We start from the raw sequence: 20,713 nt of genomic DNA on the forward strand, positions 1-20,713 counted from the left end.
CTGTCAGCCTCCTCTCCTGAGTAGCTAGGATTATAGGCATGAGCTACTTGTGCCCAGCTACATCATTTTCAAAAACAATATTCAAGGAAATTTATTAACAACTATTTGAGTTTAGCAAGAGACACAGAAATCAGTTGTATTACTATACACTTAAAATTAGGGGCTGGGAAGGTGGCTCAGTGGTAGAGCGCTTGCCTTGCATGCATGAGGCCCTGGGTTTGATTCCTCAGCACCACATAAGCAAAAAGAAAGAAGCCGGAACTGATGCTGTGGCTCAAGTGGTAGAGTGCTAGCCTTGAGCTGAAGAGCTGAGGGACAGCACCCAGGCCCAGAGTTCAGGCCCCACGACCAGACCCCCTTCCTCCCCCCCCCCCCCAAAAAAAAATTAACAGTCTAAAAATGAAATCAAGACAACAATTCCAGCTTGGTGCTAGGGGTTCACACCTGTAATCTTAGCTACTCAGGAGGTAAGATCTGAGGATGGATGTTCGAAGCCAACCAGGGCAGAAAAGTCCAGGAGAGTCTTATCTCCAATTAGGTACTCAGAAAAAGCCAGAAGTGGTGCTGTGGCTCAAGTGGTAGAGGCTTGAGTACAAGTCGGCTCAAAGAGAGTGCCCAAGCCCTGAGTTCAAACCCCAGGGCTGGCAAGAAAAAAAGAAAACAATTCCAATAGCCTCAAAATGACTATTGTATTTAAAAGTAATTTTAACCAAATAAGTTCAAAATTACTCTAAAAATTGTCAAAATGTTGTTAAATGAAAAGAGATCTGAGGAAATAGGAAGGCATCTTGTATTCATGGGTCAGAAAACTGGAGGCATTACTCCTCTAAGATTAACCTATAAATGCAGTGCAGTGCTTCAGTATCGAAGTTGGTTTCTTTGTAGAAATTGACAAATTGATCCTCAGATTTGTACTAGAGAACTAGAATAGTTGGAACAATCTCAAAAAAAAAAAAAAAAAAAGGCCTGGCGCCATGGCTCATGCCCGTAATCCCAACTATTCAGGAGGCTGAAGTCTGAGAATCACGGTTCAAAGCTAGCCCACACAGGAAAGTCCATGAGACTCTTACCTCCAATTAACCACCAGAAAACTAGAAGTGACACTGTGGCTTAAGTGATAGAGCCACTCTTCTTGAACTGCAAAGCTTAGGGACAGCACCCAGGCCCAGAGTTCGAGCCCTATGACCGGCCAAAAAAAAAAAAAAAAGCTGGAAAAGACCTTTCCCTGGGACAAAGCACTCAGTCTTTGTGTGCACACACGTGTGTATGTGTGTGCATATGTGTATGTAACCTGAAGTTCTTGATTTCAAAACTTACTACAGGGTTGAGAATGTGGCTTAGTTGTAGAGTGCTTGTCTACCATGCATGAAGCCCTGGGTTCAATTCCTCAGTACCACATAAACAGAAAAAGCTGAAAGTGGCACTGTGGCTCAAGTGGTAGAGCGCTAGCCCTGAACTAAAAAAGCTCAGGGACAGTGCCTAGGCCAAAAAACAAAGACAAAACCTTAATACAAAGGAACACTAATCAAAACAATGTGGCACTATTATAAAGACAGCATTAGAATAGAATTGAGAATCTAGAAATAAACACATTTATCATTCATTGTTTTTCTATGTGCCAAACAGTTCAGTGGGAAAACTCTCTTTTAACAATTTGCATTTATATTTGGATATCTGTATGCAAAAGAATGAAGTTGAACTCCTGTCTACACAATGGTGTAAAGACTTAAATACAAAAGACAAGGTATAAACTCTTAGTCAATGATTTTTCTGATAGGACACTAGAAGTCAAAGCAACCAAAGAAAAATATATGTAAGTCAGCCTTCATCAGCATTGTGGCTACCATTGTGAAAGTGAAAAGACAACCTTGGAAATGTAAAGGATTTTTGTCTAGATTACATAAATTATTATTTTTTTTTTTTTTGGGTCCAGTCGTGGGGCCTGAACTCTGGGCCTGGGCGCTGTCCCTCAGCTCTTCAGCTCAAGGCTAGCACTCTACCACTTGAGCCACAGCGCCACTTCCAGCTTTTTTCTTTTTGCTTATGTGGTGCTGAGGAATCAAACCCAGGGCCTCGAGCATGCAAGGCAAGCGCTCTACCACTGAGCCAACTTCCCAGCCCTACATAAATTATTTAAAACTATACAAGCTGGGTGCTGGTGGCTCCAGCCTGTAATCCTACTCAGGAGGCTGAGGACTGAGAATCACCGTTCAAAGCCACTCCAGGCAAGAAAGTCCATGAGACTTACTTCCAGTTAACCTCCAGAAAACCAGAAGTGGTACTGTGTCTCAAGTGCTTCAGTGCCCAGGCCCTGAGTTCAAGCCTCATGACCAACAAAGTTAAAAAAATACAAACAACTCACTCCCCCCAAGAACAGAAAACCTAGGGATTTAGAGATAGAAAAGTAGTGATGTACAAAAGATTTAAGCTAACATTTTTCCCCCCCCAGGAGTGGGCTTGAACTCCACGCCTGGGTGCTGTCCCTGAGCTCTTTTCACTCAAAGCAAGTGCTTTACCACTTTGAGCTACAGTGCCACTAACAATTTTCTGGTGATTAATTGGAGATAAGAATCCCAAGGACTTTCCTGTCCTGCCTGGGCTGGCTTTGAACCCTTACCCTCAGATCCCAACCTCCTGAGTAGTTAGGATTACAGGCAAGTGCCACCAGTAACAGTCTAAGATCTTAATCTTAATGATAACAAACTTGAGGCTTTTCCTACTACGGTCAAGACCAAGGCAAGTGCCTTTTCATTTATTCCCAAAGTAGTCCTAGCTAATATTCAGTAATGAAAAGAAATGAAAAGTCTTACTGATCTAAAAAAGCAGAATAAAATTGTAATTATTCACAGATGACATGATTTTCTTTAGAAAATCCAGAAAAAAATGACAAAAAAGAAACACCTCCTGTGATAAGGTTATTGTACAAAAAGGTTATTGCATGACCATAAAGTCATTGTACAAAAGACCAGTTGGTTTCCTGTATACCAGGAATGAACAATGGAGTTTGAAAGAAAAGACACATTGCCATTTACATGTATTTGCAAAACATTGAAATGCTGTGGAACAAGAGGTATACATGTATATATGGGGAAAGCTATGTAGGCACAATGAAAGAAATTAAGAGGTAAATAAATGGAAAAAAATGCCGTGTTTATGGGTAAGAATACTCAATATGGTTTAGGATGTCAGTTCATCACAACCTGATCTGTAGATTCAGTATAATCCCAATCAAAATCCCTGAAAGTATTTTGTAGACAGCGACAGACTGAAAAGCTTAATTATCAAGGCAAAAGAGCTGTTGTAGCTAGCTCAGTATCATTGAGGGAGAATAACAATGTCTGAGAAATAACATAACTTGACCTTAAGGTTTTATATAAAGCTCTGTTAATAAAGATAATGTGAGTTCTGGGAAGGTGGCTCAGTGGTAGAGCGCTTGCCTTGCATGCCTGAGGCCCTGGGTTCGATTCCTTAGCACCACATAAGCCAAAATAAATAAATAAATAAATAAAGATAATGTGATATTAGTGAAAGGACAGACAAGATCCATCAGTAAAACAGACAGAACAGAGAGTTCAGAAATAGACTAATGTAAATATAATAAACTAATGTTTGAAAAGGAAGCAAGGAAATTTTGGAGAAAAAAATTTTTTTTTGCCTTTTTTTTTTTTTTTTGGGTCTGGTCGTGGGGCCTGAACTCTGGGCCTGGGCGCTGTCCCTCAGCTCTTCAGCTCAAGGCTAGCACTCTACCACTTGAGCCACAGCACCACTTCCGGCTTTTTTCTTTTTGCTTATGTGGTGTTGAGGAATCGAACCCAGGGCCTCATGCATGCAAGGCAGGCGCTCTACCACTGAGCCATCTTCCCAGCCCGAGAAAGTTTTTTTTCAACAAATGATGCCTGAAAAACTAGACATTCACTTGCAAAACTGTAAATCTAGTTAGAAATTTTATACCTTTTGGAGAAATCAACAAGGATAAAAGGCCTAAAGTTTAGAAATATAAATCTCACTGAAGATAACACAGAAGAAAACTTTTTTTTATTTTTTGTTGGTATATTTTGTTGGTTGTGGGGCTTGAACTCTGGGTCTGGGTGCTGTCTCTCAGCTCTCCAGCTCAAGGCTAGCACCTTACCACTTGAGCCACAGCTCCACTTCTGGCTTTTTCTGCTTAAGTGGTGCTGAGGAATCGAACCCAGGGCCTCATGCATGCGAGGCAAGCACTCTACCACTGAGCCAACTTCCCAGCACAAGAAAACCTTTTAAGATGCATAACCAAAGGTGTAATACATTAAAAGAAACAAAAAGGTACCTTATTAAAATAAAAAATTTAACCTGGGGCTAGTAGATCACACCTGTAATCCTATTACTCAGGAGGCTGAGAGATCTGAGGATCTACCAGACAGAAAAGTCCTTGAGACTCTTACCCCCAGTTAACCAGCAAAAATCCAGACGTAGAGGTGTGGCTCAAGTGATAGTGTGTCATCTTTGAGTTGAAAAGCTAAGTGAGAGCAAGAGGCCCCAGTACCTGCACCAAGACACAAAAACAACCCTCTCTCCCCATATACACATTCAGTGAGTCACACCTGTAATCCCAGCTACTTGTAAGGTAGAGATCTGGATGGAAAATTGTGGTTCCAAGTCAGGTTGGGCAAAAAGTTGGGGACATACTAACTCAGCCAATGAAAAGCTGGGCATAGTAGTGCACACACAAATGAAATGCCAGCCTTACTCTGATTGTAATTTAAACGTATTTATGGAGAAGATTTTGTTTAATTGGAGAAATTTTACTACAGATTGGACTTTAGATTGTATCAAGCAAGTTATTCTACTAGTATGGATGCTTGAATCCAGGGCCTTGGCTTTGTCTGGCTTGACCTTCGTGCTCACAGCTGATGCTCTAATACTTGAGCCATACCTCCAGTCCTGATTAATTGGACTCCTTCAGACTTTTTTGTTGAGATTGGCTTCACAGATCTCAGCTACCTAGGTAGGACTGCAGATTGAGCCACTGCACCCAGTTTGTTAATTATTTTTTATGTGTGACATTAGTATGGTATTTATAAATGAAAATATCTGTGTTTTTAGAGATGTGTTTTTGAGATATTTCTGGGACTTATTTGAGAATGCTGCAGCCAAGAGAAAGGATAGTTGAAATAAATGTGGCACAATCTTAAAACCTGGTGAATTTGGGTGAAAACACAGAAAAGATACTCTGAGTATGTTTGAAAATTAAAACTGTTAGTGATTATAAGCATGAGAAAATGTTAAGTATATAAGCTTGTGCCTTGATAAAATTGTAGTTTGTAGTATGAAGAAGGTTAAATGGAAATAGATTATTTGCAACTATGAAAACAACATTCCAGAAATAATATTTTCTTTTTTTGTGTGTCACATTTTTTACACTCAAGTTTAGGATTCTCTCTTTCCCTTCCCCTCTTCCCTACATCTCTCCTTCTCCCCTTCCTCCCTTCTCCCCCCCCCCCCCCATTTCTTTTCTGTCTCTCTCCTCTCTTCCCTTTTTTCTCTCTAGTTTTGTGGTTTCACAGATTTCTATATTCAATCCCAGATACACAGCTACCACTATTTCTTAGGCATCTATATTCTGCATATTGGATATACTATATATTGTATTTCTGACAGAATTTCAAAATATTTTAATAGTGGTAAGGAAATGATGTCAAACCAATGTTGAGAGAGTAATGGTTTCTTAAATGATTTTGTTCTGAATTTAATATAAGGTTTTTTGCCCGTTTAATTCCTGGGACTAGTTTTTAGTTAATGAATTTTTGGTGACACTGGGCTTTGGACTCAGAGCCTCAAGCTTGCTATGCTTGAGGCATGATTCTTTTTTGTTTTAGATATTTTTTGACTAGAGTCTCATGTTTTTTACTAGGACTTTCCAGCCATCCTCCTCCTTGTGGCTGGGATCACAGTGTGGACCACCTTATCTGACTTGTTTGTTGAGATGGAGTCTTTCTGACTTTTCCCCCCTGCCTGGCAGAACTCCAGCTACTACCCTGCTGATTTTTGTTTCCTGATTAACTGGGGTTACAGGTGTACAGCACCATGCCTAACCTTCTCAAGTGTTTAATAACAATGAATGTCTTTACAACTTTTCAGAGCTCTTTGATACTGTTTGATTTTTACAAGTGGTTGGACATTTTTTGCAAAAAAAAAAAAAAAGTGTTGCCACTTTCTTAGGAAACTAAGGCCTGAGGGTCTTGTGATCCTCTTAAAGTTGTAAAGTTAGAACTGAATTTTAATTTTAAAATCAGTTTTATTTTCAGGGCCATTTTGTTTAAATTCCATATTCGCAAAGGATGTTGATGACTCTTCTTTATATCTCTTGCAACTTTTAAATACTTAAAGATATAAAAATTAAGATATGTAACTAAGAAGTATTAAATATATCTTAAAATTAAGATACATTAAATATATATCTTAAAATTATACAATAAATATATATAATTAAGATAATAAAGATGAGACAGCAGTGTATTGAAAAAAAGTTTTGGAGAAAAAGATTTAATATGGGGCTGGGAAGGTGGCTCAGTGGTAGAGTGCTTGCCTTGCATGCACGAGGCCCTGGGTTCAATTCCTCAGCACCACATAAGCAGAAAAAGCGAGAAGTGGTGCTATGGTTCAAGTGGTAGATCACTAGCCTTGAGCTGAAGAGCTAAGGGACAGTGCGCAGGCCCAGAGTTCAGGCCCCACAACTGACAAAGAAAAAAAAAAGGTTTAATATCCAGGCATACAAAATGTTTTTCCAGATCAGAAGGAAAACAGTTCGAAAGAATCGCAGATATGCTGGGCAGTGGTTTGCAAGCTTATAAATCCTTGCCCTTTGAGGGGTGTTGCAGGAGGATTATAAATTAAAGGCCAGTCTGGGTACATATTAGGAGATTATCTCAAAATAAAATGAAGAAGAAAAAAATGAAAAAAAGATAGAGCATATCACCAGAGAGGAAATTCTAGTCACTAATAAATGAATGAAAAATACTCTATTAGTAGGGAATGTAAATTAAAAAGATGATCAGCTTAGCTGGGAACTAGTGCTTTATGCCTGTAAGCCTACCTATACAGGAGGCTGAGATTTAAGGTTTGTAGTTTGAAGCCAGCCCATCAGGAAAGTCTGTGAGACTCTTCATCTCCAGTTAACTAGCAAAACCCAGAAGTGGAATTGTGGCTCAAGTGGTAGAATTTCAGCAACAGTACCCAGGCCCTGAATTCAAGCCCCAATACTGACACAAAAAACAAAGGATGTGACCCCCTTACACTCAAGATATTCACAAGAATTTTTTTTTTTTTTAATGGAGAGTTCTGACTGTTAGTAAGGAAGGATGGAAAACAGGCGCATTCCCATATACTGGTAATAGGTTCATCTTTTTCAGAACTCAGTTTGACCACAAATATCTGTCCTACATAGGCTTAAATCAGTCTAGTATATAGGAGATGGTAAGGGGATGCTGTGAAATTAATCCTAACTTAAAAAAACCCAGAAAACCTGCATGTGGCACTCTTGCTTTCTTTGTGAAATATTTCTTGGAGGTTTATTTTGTGGAAGATACTATACTAATAAACAATTCCAATGAATTATTATTATTACTATTGCCAATCCTGGACCTTGCTAATCTGGGCCTAGGTGGTGTCCCTAAGCTCCTTTTGCTCAAGGCTAGCACCCTACTGCTTGAACCACAGCACCACTTCTGGCTTATTCTGTGATTAATTGGAGATAAGAGTCTTATGGACTTTCCTACCTGGGCTGGCTTTGAGCTGTGATTCTCAGATCTCAGCCTCCTGAGTAGTTAGAATTACAGGGATGAGCCTCCAATAAATTATTTTTTCATTACAAAACCCCTGTGAAGTAGTAATTTTTTAATTTTCTCAGTCTACAGATACGTGTACTAAGCCCAGAGAAGTTAATTTGAGAAAATTCATGGTGGATGAGCCTAAGTACAGCTCTAAAACTATGACTTTGAGCACTGTGTCATTAGTTAGTTAACAGTAGATGTAACACCCAGCAAACTTTTAAGTTTCATCCTCTATTAATTTGGCCCACACCTGTAATCCCAGCCACTGGGGAGGCAGAGGCATAAAGGTTGCAGGTTCCAAGGTCAGACTGGGCAAAGGTATTGAGATCTCATTTCAGAAAAATTTTTAAAAGGACTTAAGGGGTATGGCTCACGTGGTAGAATGCTTGCTTAGGAAGCAAAATAGTAGCCCTGGGGGCTGGGAAGGTGGCTCAGTGGTAGAGTGCTTGCCTTGCATGCCTTAGGCCCTGGGTTCAATTCCTCAGCACCACATAAACAAAAAGAAAAAAGCCGGAAGTGGCACTGTGGCTCAAGTGTAGAGCGCTAGCCTTGAGCTGAAGAGCTGAGGGACAGTGCTCAGGCCCAGAGTTCAGGCCCCATGACCGGACCCAAAAAAAAAAAAAAAATAGTAGCCCTGGGTTCATCCCTAGTACTACAATAACTGGATTATTTTATTAAAAATGGTGTTATGCTCTATGTAACATTTTAAAATCTAGATTTATTAGATTTCTAGTCTGATAAAGTGAACCTTTTATTAATAGGAAGTCTTTGACTTTTTTCCAGAGGATCTGAAGAGACAAAATGCAGTTTTACAAGCTGCACAGGATGATTTGGGACACCTTCGGACACAACTATGGGAAGCTCAGGCAGAGATGGAGAATATTAAGGCTATTGCCACAGTGTCTGAAAATACTAAGCAGGAAGCTATAGATGAAGTGAAAAGGCAGTGGAGAGAAGAAGTTGCTTCACTTCAAGCTGTTATGAAAGGTAAAGAGAAAGATCAGTTTTATGACTTCCTGAGGCAGCTGAGTTTCAGATTGTCACCAAATATATATTCTGAGTTTATTTGTAGTTTTATATAGTCTTATCTTCAAGGTTTTTCTGTCAGATTAAAGAATATAAACCCATTGTAAGTGGGTTTTTCATCTGTATCCTTAACAGATTTAAGGATAGCTACAGTGAATTAGATAGACAATGCATCACATGAGGACTATATAGTTAATTGTAAGATTTAATGCAAGGCTTAAAAGTAGATTTTTGTATAAAGGTCATGTGAATAAAGCTTTGGGCACAGGGAGTGAGAGTGCTGAACTGGATATGGCTGCCATGAAAAGTATTGAAGGGATTATTTATGTGTAACAGCTCTAGTTAATCATTGTTTCTCTAGTTTATTTTGTTGTCATGTTACTAAGACGTTTGTATATGAAATAGATATAAATGAATGACCTGTGAATTAGAATGAGCTTTATGGGCTGCCAGCATGTGACCCTTGGTCTGAGGAAGTGTGCTAGTCGAGAGTTTCTATCTCCTTTTGGGACAAATGCTTAATTATATTTCTGACAAGATGGAGACAAAATGAAGTATCCCCTGAATTTGGGATCCTGGAATTGGTTAACACTATAAATGTGAAATAATATTAACTCCCCTACCCCAATCTTTGCATCTGAGTGTCAGTTTTTGGCTGTAGTGGTCTTGGTGAGAAGACAGGTAAGGCTAACCCTATTATGCCTAGTTAACACATTAAGGGTCACTCTGGGCTTTGTGTAACATACCTGATTATAGCAGTTTACACAAATAGGATTCATTTTTCCTTCAGAAGAAGTCTAGCTGTAGGTAACTTAGGACTGGTTGTAATGGTTCCATGGTGTCACTAGCCTTCCAAGCTTCTGCAAGCCATCTTTTCTTCATCCTTACATGTAGCTTTCAACTTTGTTTTTGCTTCATACCAGAAAAAGGCTGCTACTTCTCTAGCCAACATCTGAAAAACTAAAGTGAAAGTTTTCCATGAATTTCCAGCATATACCCCCTCAAGTGTGTGGTTATAGATGACCATAACTAAAGGGAAACAAAATATATTTTTTATTTTTATATATTATTTTTGTGAGTCTTGTGCACAGTAGGCAAGTAATCTACTACTGAGCTACTTATCCAGCCTCTTAAATTGGGAACATTGATATCCTAAACAAAATTAGTGTCTTGTTAATAAAGAAGAAAAGTAAAAATTAATGGGCAATCAGCAGTGTCTATTACATTTTATTTTAAGGTATTTATTTTTGTGCTAGTCCTGGAGCTTGAATTTAGGACCTGGGCAGTGTCTCTGAACTTTTCTGCTGAAAGCTGGTGTTCTACCACTTGGAGCCACAGATCCATTTCTGGTTTTCTCATAGTTAATTAAAGATAAGTGTCTCATGGACTTTTCCTGCTTGGCCTGGCTTTGAACTACAATCCCCAGATCTCAGCCTCTTGACTAGCTAGGATTATAGCTTCAGCCACTAGTACCTAGCTTAAGATATTTTAAAGCTAAGGCTGGAGGTGTGGCTTAATTGGTTCAGTACTTACCTAGCCCTGAATTCAATCTTCAGTACTGAAAGAAAAGATAAAGCCTTTATCAAAGACTTTACAGAATTGGTCTTGATTTAGAATTTTGGTGTTTTGGTAAAATATTGCAGAGACGTAACTCTTTTCCCATTTTCAGGTAGTTAGATAGTGTGATAAGTGTTTGTCTTGAGAACCATAATGTTTTGTGTACAAACATAGATTTTGGAGTTAGTCTTAAGTTTCAAGTTCAACTTCTTGCTGGTTATGAAGCGAAGCAATGACCAGACTTTTACACTTTCCTAAGGTTTCTTATCTATAATATGTGGCAGAGGTTTATTGTGAAAATTAAGGATGATGATATTATTTGTCTACAGATAATGCTAGAATTGCTCTTTTTTATAGTGAATTAGAAGTATTCCAGGAATTAGGCATAAGCTCTATACAACTTAAAAAAATTGATATATCCCAGATATTTCCCCTACTGTTTTGTAGAAACAGTTCGAGACTATGAACACCAGTTTCACCTTAGGCTAGAGCAGGAGCGAGCACAATGGGCACAGTATCGAGAGTCTGCAGACCGGGAAATAGCTGACCTACGAAGACGCCTGTCTGAAGGACAAGAGGAAGAAAATTTAGAAAATGAAATGAAAAAGGTATGAAGGAACATGTTCTTCTATAGAAATATTTGAACGTAAACATAAAGCACTTCATCAAACGTTGTGGTTTATGTTTTCTGTTACAGGGAACTCTTAGTATACAGACATAGAAGATAGATAATCTTTCCCTTAATCTTCTTCCAATCTTGGGGAGCTGAGTCACCTCTTCAGGAAGCTATTCTCACTACTCTGTTTCACACTGCACCTTGCTTGTCTCCCTTCCCTAACCTCCATGCCTCTCCAGATTTCCTGTGTTCTGCTCACTTTTTCTCTACCATTTTTAATTATAAAACAAGACTTCACCTTTTTGTACTGTGAAATTTTTTTTCTACCTTTCTCTCTGCTAAAATGTAAGCTTTGTGAGAGTAGACCTCAATCTGTCTACAGCACAGTACTGGGAATTGAAGGTGCTTTACTACTGGAGCCACATCCAGCCCCAGACTCTTTTCTTTTTTTTTTGTATAGCCTACATATATACAGAAAAATGTAGCACATGGATGCTCAATAACTGTTAGGTCAAAGCAGTTGTTTGATGACTGTTTCTAAGCCAGTATTTTAACACTACATTTTCCTTCTCAGCATACCGTGATTCCTGTGTGACAAATGCTTCACATACTAATGTTTGAATATAATAGCATACAATGCCTGAACACAGTGGAACTAAATGAGACATTCACATTGAGAAAACCTAAAAAGCCTTTGGATCAGTTTGGTCTTATGAATTACTGTTTTACTAATTTAGTGCATAAATTCTTTTTTTTTTTTTTTTAAATTTTATTTTATTTTATTTGAGAACATACTGTACAGAGGGGTTACAATTACATGGGCAGGATAATGCATACATTTCTTACCAAGCATTGCATCCTCCTCCTTTGTTTACCCTTCACCTCCCTTCCCAGCCTCCCCCCTCCCTCCCACCCAATCATACCCCCCCTCCCCCACCCCCCCACCGACATTGTAAAGCTAGTTTTGACATGACATTTTGTACTTCTCATTGTTGCAACAGGTCCACCTGAATCCTTAAACGACTTGTTTGTCCCCGTCTCCTCCACATGTTATACTGACATCAAATATAGTGAAAGCAGGGGTTACACTGTGGGGGAGGGACATACAAAGCAACAAAGAAATAATCTTATAAATGCATTAGAAACACATGCATGAAAGAAACAAAAACATTAAAATACATATTTGAGGTTTTGTTTTCCTAACATCACATTATCTGACTTTTTCCGCTTGACTCATACCTATACTAGATATTGCAAATAAGGGAAACCATGGGACCTATGTTTCTTTGGGCCTGGCTTACTTTAGTGCATAAATTCTTTAAAACTCATTTATATATATATTTTTTGTCTTGGTCCTGGAGCTTGGGGCCTGGAACTGTCCCTGAGCGTTTGTGCTCAAGGCTAAGTGCTCTACCACTTGAGCCACGGTTCCATATCTATCCTTTTTTTTTTTTTTTTTTTTTTGAGTCCGGTTGTGGGGCTTGAGCTCTGGGCCTGGGCGCTGTCCCTCAGCTCTTCAGCTCAAGGCTAGCACTCTACCACTTGAGCCACAGCGCCACTTCCGGCGTTTTTTTCTTTTTGCTTATGTGGTGCTGGGGAATCGAACCCAGGGCCTCATGCATGCAAGGCAAGCGCTATACCACTGAGCCACCTTCCCAGCCCATCATATCTATCCTTTTTGGTGTTTATTTGGAGATAAGAATCTTGTCAAGGTTGGCTTTGAGGGCTGGGAAGGTGGCTCAGTGGTAGAGCCTTGCATGCCTGAGGCCCTGGGTTCGATTCCTCAGCACCACATAAGCAAAAAGTAAAAAGCTGGAAGTGGTGCTGTGGCTCAAGTAGTAGAGCACTAGCCTTGAGCTGAAGAGCTGAGAGACAGCGCCCAGGCCCAGAGTTCAGGCCCCATGACACCCCCCCCCCCCAAAAAAAAAAAAAAGGTTGGCTTTGATCTGTGATCCTCAGATCTCAGCCTCCTGAGTAGCTAGGATTGCATATGTGAGCCACTAGTTAGTGCCCAACTTTTAGAACAGTTTGATTAACAGAAAGGTAATGAAGATAGTAGAATTCCTCCTAATCTATTACATGCCCAGTTTTTCTTATTGATATATTAGCATAATATACTTGTCACATTAAGAAACATACTAGGTTAGAGGTGTGGCTCAGGTGGTAAAGTGCCAACTAATGAATGTATGCATCAGATACCGAGTTTGAATTCTGGTCTCAGAAAAATAAACTAATTTATTATTATTAACTAAAGGTCTATTGTTTGTATTTAGATCACATTAATTTTCACATTTTTTTCTGTTTGTTTTGTATTTTACTTCAAGGATTGAATCCAGGGCATCATATTGCACTAATAGACTGAATGACTTGCAGGCACCTTTTAGCTGTGAGAGTTTCTCAAGAGTTTCTTTGCTTTTAATGACCCTTCTGACTTATTTATTTATTTATTTCCATAGGTCTTTTTTAGCTCAGCCTGGGCTGGAACTTAATATGTAGCCTAGGCTGGCTTCAAATTCTCTTGATTCAGCCTTCTGAGTGTTAAGATCATAGGCATGTACAGCCATGTCTGGGTTTGTTCTATCATTTAAAAAAGTGCCCCTGATGGGGGGGTGGTAGAGAGGGAGGAGCTGGGGATGTGGGGAGGAAAGGGATGGTATGGGAAAATCAAAGGAGGGGGTAACAATGCTCCATAGGAAATGAGCTCATTACCTTGCTAATGTAACTGTAACCCCTCTGTACAGTATCTTTACAATAAAATAAATATATCCGTATTTTAAAAAGTGCCCCTCAAAAGTTTGCTAACAGAAACGTTCAACATTTGAAGTTGTAATCTCATATTTGTACTAATAAATAACTTGATAAATCCTCTGCTTCCTCCCTTCCTTGTTTTTTTCTCTGCTGATTCTTGTCAAATGACCTTATAAGCTTCCCAAACTAGTTCTATCTGTGAAGATATTTTAAACTAACATATCTTTTCCACATAGTACTTCAAAGCAGAATAGGTGATGACTTTGGTAAGGACCTGAAACGAATTGAATTCCTCTTTTTATATATTTTGAGAAAAAAATTCCCTTCCTGTTTTGGGCATAGATCATATTTTCTCAATGTTGAACAATTTATGGTAAGTTTAAGCTCATTTACATTCAGTGTTTATGGTTAATTTTCATTTTCATTAACAGGGCGAGACTAGCTTTTATGTATGAGATACTTTCTAACACACTTGCTCTGTTACTTAAGAAATCAAGGGATGTGTACAAGTCGTTATGTGGAAAAATGAACTTTACAACTTTGGTGGGAGGGGGAGGATTGGGGGTTTGGGGGGAGGGGAGGATGGGAAGGGTTAGGAAGGGGAAACAAAGGAGGAGGCTACAATGCTTGATAAGAAATGTACTCATTATCTTGCCCATGTAATTGTAACCCCTCTGTACAGTATTTTTACAATAAAAAAAAATCAAGGATGAGTTGATAGGATATGTCATATGCATACATGAATGTCATAATAAGCCCCCTCCTGTAACTAATGTAATACTGATTTAAAAATCTTTTAAAAATTAAAAGGAACTCAAAACATGTTGCATTGAATTAATTTCTCAAATTCACTAAAAAATTCTAAATGAAAAAATTGGGGAACATTTTAATGATTTGATATTCCTAGTAATGAACCATTTAAAAATTAAACTTAATTCACTTGTGAATAATTATAAAGTGAAGTGCCTAGTACTGTTATGTTACATTAATTTTTGGCACATTGGTCAGTCAAGAGTTTCTTAGAAATACAATGTATGAGTAAGTTGTATTTAACTCTTTTTAACCATAGGCTCAAGAGGATGCTGAGAAACTTCGGTCTGTTGTGATGCCCATGGAGAAGGAAATTGCAGCTTTGAAAGATAAACTGACAGAGGCCGAAGACAAAATTAAAGAGTTGGAAGCCTCAAAGGTTGTGAAACACTTGTAATATATCTGTCCTAATGCCTACAACAAAATTACAATCACAAAGGGAGGAAAGTCATTTAGACTATGGATTTGAAATATAGAAGAAAAAGAAAAACAGATTATTTGTCTTAGGACTTATTTAAAATAACAGAAATAACTGCAGTGAAGATAATTTTTCCCCTATAGATACTTTAATTATAATAATGATGCCTTATCATTAATGGTTACTTTGTTTCAAAGTTAATATTCATTTTCTTACCAATATAAGATTCAGTTTCATTAATTTTCCTGTTTATGAAAATGAACTGAAAACTTGACTTTGTTTTCTGATGCTAGCCTCAAACTTAATCTTTGAGAGATGATATAGCTGTACTATAGGTTAATTTGTTGGCCCATAAAGACACAACAGAGAAGATACTAAGGGAACATTGAAAATGTTAATAGTTCAATGAAAACAGGATACTCAAGGTCTTGCTTAATGGTAGAACACTATTTTAACCTCAGTCAATCAGTAAGGAAGGAAACAATGGAAAAAAAGGGTAAGCAAAAGCATAAAACAACAATATAGAAATAAATGTTAGCTTAGATTTTTAAAAAATTCAACTTTATACTGCTGATAAAAGATACATCTTGGGGCTGGGAAGGTGGCTCAGTGGTAGAGTGCTTACCTTGCATGCATGAGGCCCTGGGTTCGATTCCTAAGCACCACGTAAGTGAAAAGAAAAAAGCCAGAAGTGGCACTGTGGCTCAAGTGGTAGAGCGCTAGCCTCGAGCTGAGGGACAGTGCCCAGGCCCAGAGTTCAGGCCTCACGACTGGACCCCCCCCCCAAAAAAAAAGATACATCTTATAAACCACAAGATAATATTAAAAATAAGGGAATAGGTAAAAATGCACCTCCTAACCTTTAACTGGAAAGAAAACCAAACTCATATAAGCAAGTTTAATAGCAAGTAAATAGGATAAGGGAAAGATGAAATAACAGATAACAAGGGACTCTATCTTATAAACAGTAATTCAATAAAGCAGTCATGAATTTGAATGTACCTTACATTGTCTTAAAATATCTAAAAAGTAAGGATAAGAAGAGATTGATAATTCCATTACAGTAGCAGATTTAACCTTTATGGAGAACAAGTAGGAAAACAGGGTATTTTTATAAGAGTTCTGAAAAGTCAGGTTTATAATTTAGATTTAATAGACACACCAAACCCTCTCTCTATCCAAGAAATACATATCGTATTTTACAAAGTTGGAGAGCATGGTAGTAAAAAGGTGGGCATGTAGTAACCTAAGTGACCTTGGGCAAATTACTTACTGTGCTCTGGTTTTTCTCAACTGTAAAACAGGGATAATATGCCTGCCTGGCTCAGAATATTATGAGGATCATTCAAGTTAGTACATAGAGACACAGGATATTCACGGTAGAGCGAGCACCTGCTTAGCAAGTGCAGAGCCCTGATTTCAAACCACAGTACCAAAGAAATGAAAAAACAAAACACTTAGGATAGCACATGGGGCCAAGTATTATTTTCAGCTTACTTTTTGTAGTATGTCTGAACCTTATGATACATAAAACTTTTCATGTTGTCAACATTTTTCTGGAAGGTCAACAGATACTAAAGAACTGATATGTCAATTCAGTTTCCTAATCACAGATTATTTAATCATTTGAAATAGAATGATAGTTAAAACAAGATGACTAGAAATGAGAAAAATACTCATGGAAAAAAAATCACAAAATACTTACCTCAAGTTTATTTTAAAAACTACAAAATAAATGAAGGAAATAATACAAGCAAGAGAAGAAATTAGTTAAATAGAAAAGCAAAAGGCAATAGAAAATATTGACAATGAAAAATGAGAGTATTTCAATAGACATATCTCTAATAAGGCTATTAAGAGGACCAGCACAGTGGTGCATAGTCCTGGCTACTGAGATGGTTGAAATTGGGGACAATCATAGTTTGAGGCGAGCTCTAGCAAAAAAGTTACCAAGACTCCATCTCAGCTAACCAGCTGGGTGTGGTGATACTTGTGATCTCAGCTGTGTGGGAGGCATAGGTAGGAGGATTGTAGCCCTGGGGCCCTTTCTGTCAAAAAACACAAGACTTATCCAAAAATAACTAAAGCTAAAAGGGCTGGAGAACTCAAGTGGTAGAGTGCCTGCAAATGCAGTGTCTGAGTTCAAACTCCAATACTGCCAAAAAGAACAACAAACAAAAAAGACTAATCAGAAAAAGAAAATAAAAAGACAAATCATTAGAAATGAAATATAGGACATGATTACAAATCAGTAGATTTGAAAATAGTAAATATAATGAATAGTGTCATCCCAATAAATTTCATAAAGGAGAAAATGAAAAAAAAATTCTGGTAGGCATGGTGGTATACCTGTAATCCCAGCACTCCAGGAGAGTTCACAGCCAGTCCTGGCTGTGTAGCATGACCCTGTCTCAAAACAAAACAAAAACTGGAAAGGAAGTAATGGAACTGGTTAGATTGTCTAAAAAACGCAGAGAATGTACAATAGGTTATTAGAATAATAAGAGCCCAACAAATTGAAAGCCTTTTTGCTGAGATTAATACAGAAAACAGGTGTTGCTATACCCCAGTATTATCCAAGTAAAGAGTGCCACGGGGATAAAGTACTCTTATTTACAATAATAAAAATTCTTCTAGTTACCTAAGAATACATCTGAACAAATAGGCAAGATACTTATAGAATGCAATATAAATGGAGACCTGAGTATATATGTTCTTTAACCAATAGAACATGGTAAAGCAGTATGTCCTAGAATTAATTTATAAATTTGAAATCCAGCAGGATTTAATAAGGAACTTGACAAATACATCTTAGAATTCTAAAGAAAAGTAACAGATTTGAAATATACCCAGAAAACATTTTGAAGAAGGTAAGTTGGGGAGATTTGTCCTGCCAACCAGATAATAAGATAGAACCATATCCTTAGTTCACCCCTCTGTACTACCTTCCCCTGGTTGGGGAAGGGAGAAGGGGAGACAGTAAAGGTACTAAAATTAAGACAGTTACTGTTTTCTGCATAAACAAATGGACCAGTGAAACAGAATATTGAGCTCCAAGATAAACCTATATGTATGTGAAGATTTTGATATACATTACAAATCAATGGGGAAAGAACAGATTGCTTTAAAGTATGATTTTCGATATCCTAAAAAAAAGAAAAAAAGGAATCACAAAAAAGTAATAGGGAGGAAGCCTAGGTAGAAGTGGTGGAGTGTCTGCAAGTGCTATAAAAGGTTGAAGACTGAAGATATGGCTCAGGTGGTGCCAAATATGAACAAGAAAGAATGAAAGAGTTGAGTTCAAGTCTCAGTAGCAACACAAGAAAAGCTACAGACTGTGAGATATCTATGACCCATATACCTCATAAAAATTAATACTCAAAATTAACAAAAATTGCCAAGTTCCTAAGTGACAAAAAGCCCAGTAGATAAATACCAGAGAGTTGTAGCATCTGTCATCATATTGGACTGCCAGATAACTAGTTTAGTGGGTTCTGAGGTGACTTGCTACCACTTTCTTCGGATAATTTTTTTTTTTTTTGGGTCCGGTCATGGGGCCTGAACTCTGGGCCTGGGTGCTGTCCCTCAGCTCTTCAGCTCAAGGCTAGCACTCTACCACTTGAGCCACAGCGCCACTTCCGGCTTTTTTGAATTTTTTCTGCTTATGTGGTGCTGAGGAATTGAACCCAGGGCCTTGAGCATGCAAGGCAAGCGCTCTACCACTGAGCCACCTTCCCAGCCCATCTTCGGATAATTTTAACCAAAGAAGTAGTTTCAGTGGTTTGTCCTCACTCTTTTTCTTTGTCACTAAGGGTGCAGAACTCATCTCAAATACTATGCTGTTACTTGCACCAGCATCCAGAAGTTCTCAATAGCTTCCAAATGTTAGAAACTCATCAATTTTTTTAGTTGAGTAGAAAAATAACATTAATAGCTGGTAGAATTAGTGGTTTGTATACTACCATTTTCTATGTGCCCTATTGATGCCTTACCATCACCTAGTAACAGGTCAAAGAAAACACAAGACTCATTACTTCTCCATGCTGGCTTAGTGTCTTGTTGGCTGACATTACACTGATCCTTAAATAATCATTTTAGTCTCTGACTGTTAGTCTGTTATGGTCAGATAAGCCTGCCAGTTTAAGTTTAAAGAAGTAGGAAAATAAAAGGCATGAAAATGACCTTGAGTATTAAATCAGATGTAACCATTTGAAAAAGAATGATAAGTAAATGATAGGAGGTTAGCATGGACAATTTATATAACACAGGAAAAGAATTGGCCTAGGTTTTCTGGGGTAGTATTCCTTTTTTGGTTGTAGCATATCAAATATTAGGTTGAATTGTTAATATTCTGAATATTGTAGGAAATTGTTCAACAAAAAGAATTATTGAAAATATGAGATTTTAAAAAGCATTCTATGGGGCTGGGAAGGTGGCTCAGTGGTAAAGTGCTTGCCTTGCATGCATGAGGCCCTGCGTTCAATTCCTCAGCACCACATAAGCAAAAAGAAAAAAGCCAGAAGTGGCGCTGTGGCTCAAGTGGTAGATTGCTAACCTTGAGCTGAAGAGCTGAGGGACAGCGCCCAGACTCAGAGTTCAGGCCCCACAACTGGCAATAAATAAATAAATGAAAATAAAAAGCATTCTATGCTTGCCCAAGTATGACACCAATTATTTTTCCTATCATGACTTCCTCCTGTAACTTCTCTGAACCTCTGTGTTGGTCACAAATCCTTCATTTAATAAATATAAGTAATTTGGAATGACTTCACCAGATATCAAAGAAAAACAGTTATTAGAATGTAGTAGTATTTTTCATTGAAATGAACTGAAACGTAACTGAAAAACTGGCACATGCATATTACTTTAGAAATTCAAATTAGAACTACTGTTTTTGAAAAGCAAGAAAACTTATATTAAGTCAGGAGATAGGATTATGGATAACACCTAGTATTATGCTATAATCTGTATTTTATATAATGTGTGCTTTTTAAAAATTCAGATTTATAGTTTCTCTCTCTCTCTCTCTCACTCACTCTCTCTTTCTCTCTTTTTTTTGGCTGGTCCTGAGGCTTGAATTCTGGGCCTGGGCGCTGTCCCAGAGCTTCTTTTGTTCATGGCTAGTTCTCTACCACTTGAGCCACAGCACCACTTCCAGCTTTTTTGAGCAGCTTATTGGAGATTAAGAGTCTCACAGACTTTTCTGCCTGGGCTGGCTTGGAACTGTGATCCTCAGATCTTAGCCTCATGAGTAGCTAGGATTACAGGTGTGAGTCCTGGTGCCCATCTGTGTTTTATAATTAATACTTGGAAATGTTGCTCATAACCTGACCTATGGAATTGAAAACTCTTTGCACAACTGCCAAAAAATTTTTAAAAATTTAAAAAAGTATAAACGTTAATTTTTATACATGCAAATTTATGTAAAAGTGAATACAAGATTCTTTCAAGAGCTTACCTTTAAGGTTTTTTTTAACTTATATTTTATTATTTATATTTGTCGGTTGTGGGACTTGAACTCTGGACTTAGGCACTGTCGCTGTGCTCTTCAGCTCAAGGTGAGCACTCTACCACTTGAGCCACGGCACCACTTCTGGTTTTCTGGTGATTAATTGGAGATAAGAGACTCACAGACTTTTTTCCCCGGGCTGGCTTTGAACTGCAATCCTCAGATCTCAGCCTTCAAGGAGCTAGGATTACAGGTGTGAGCCACTGGCACCCAGCTGAACT

The 20,713-nt window shown here is 38.1% G+C and overlaps 1 protein-coding gene across 6 annotated transcripts in view; it reads left to right on the top strand.

Annotated features, from left to right (window-relative positions):
• Positions 1–20,713, top strand: part of Rabep1 (rabaptin, RAB GTPase binding effector protein 1) — a 96,339-nt gene that overhangs the window by 38,622 nt on the left and 37,004 nt on the right. For all 6 annotated transcript variants that reach the window (XM_042680638.1, XM_042680640.1, XM_042680637.1 and 3 more), the window contains 3 exons: positions 8,592–8,795; positions 10,839–10,999; positions 14,825–14,944. In XM_042680638.1, coding sequence (XP_042536572.1) covers positions 8,592–8,795; positions 10,839–10,999; positions 14,825–14,944 — 485 coding nt within the window. The remainder of the gene's footprint in view (positions 1–8,591; positions 8,796–10,838; positions 11,000–14,824; positions 14,945–20,713) is intronic.

Source organism: Dipodomys spectabilis, unplaced genomic scaffold (genome assembly GCF_019054845.1).
Source record: "Dipodomys spectabilis isolate Male_0828 unplaced genomic scaffold, ASM1905484v1 ptg000062l, whole genome shotgun sequence".
Classification (NCBI taxonomy): domain Eukaryota; kingdom Metazoa; phylum Chordata; class Mammalia; order Rodentia; family Heteromyidae; genus Dipodomys; species Dipodomys spectabilis.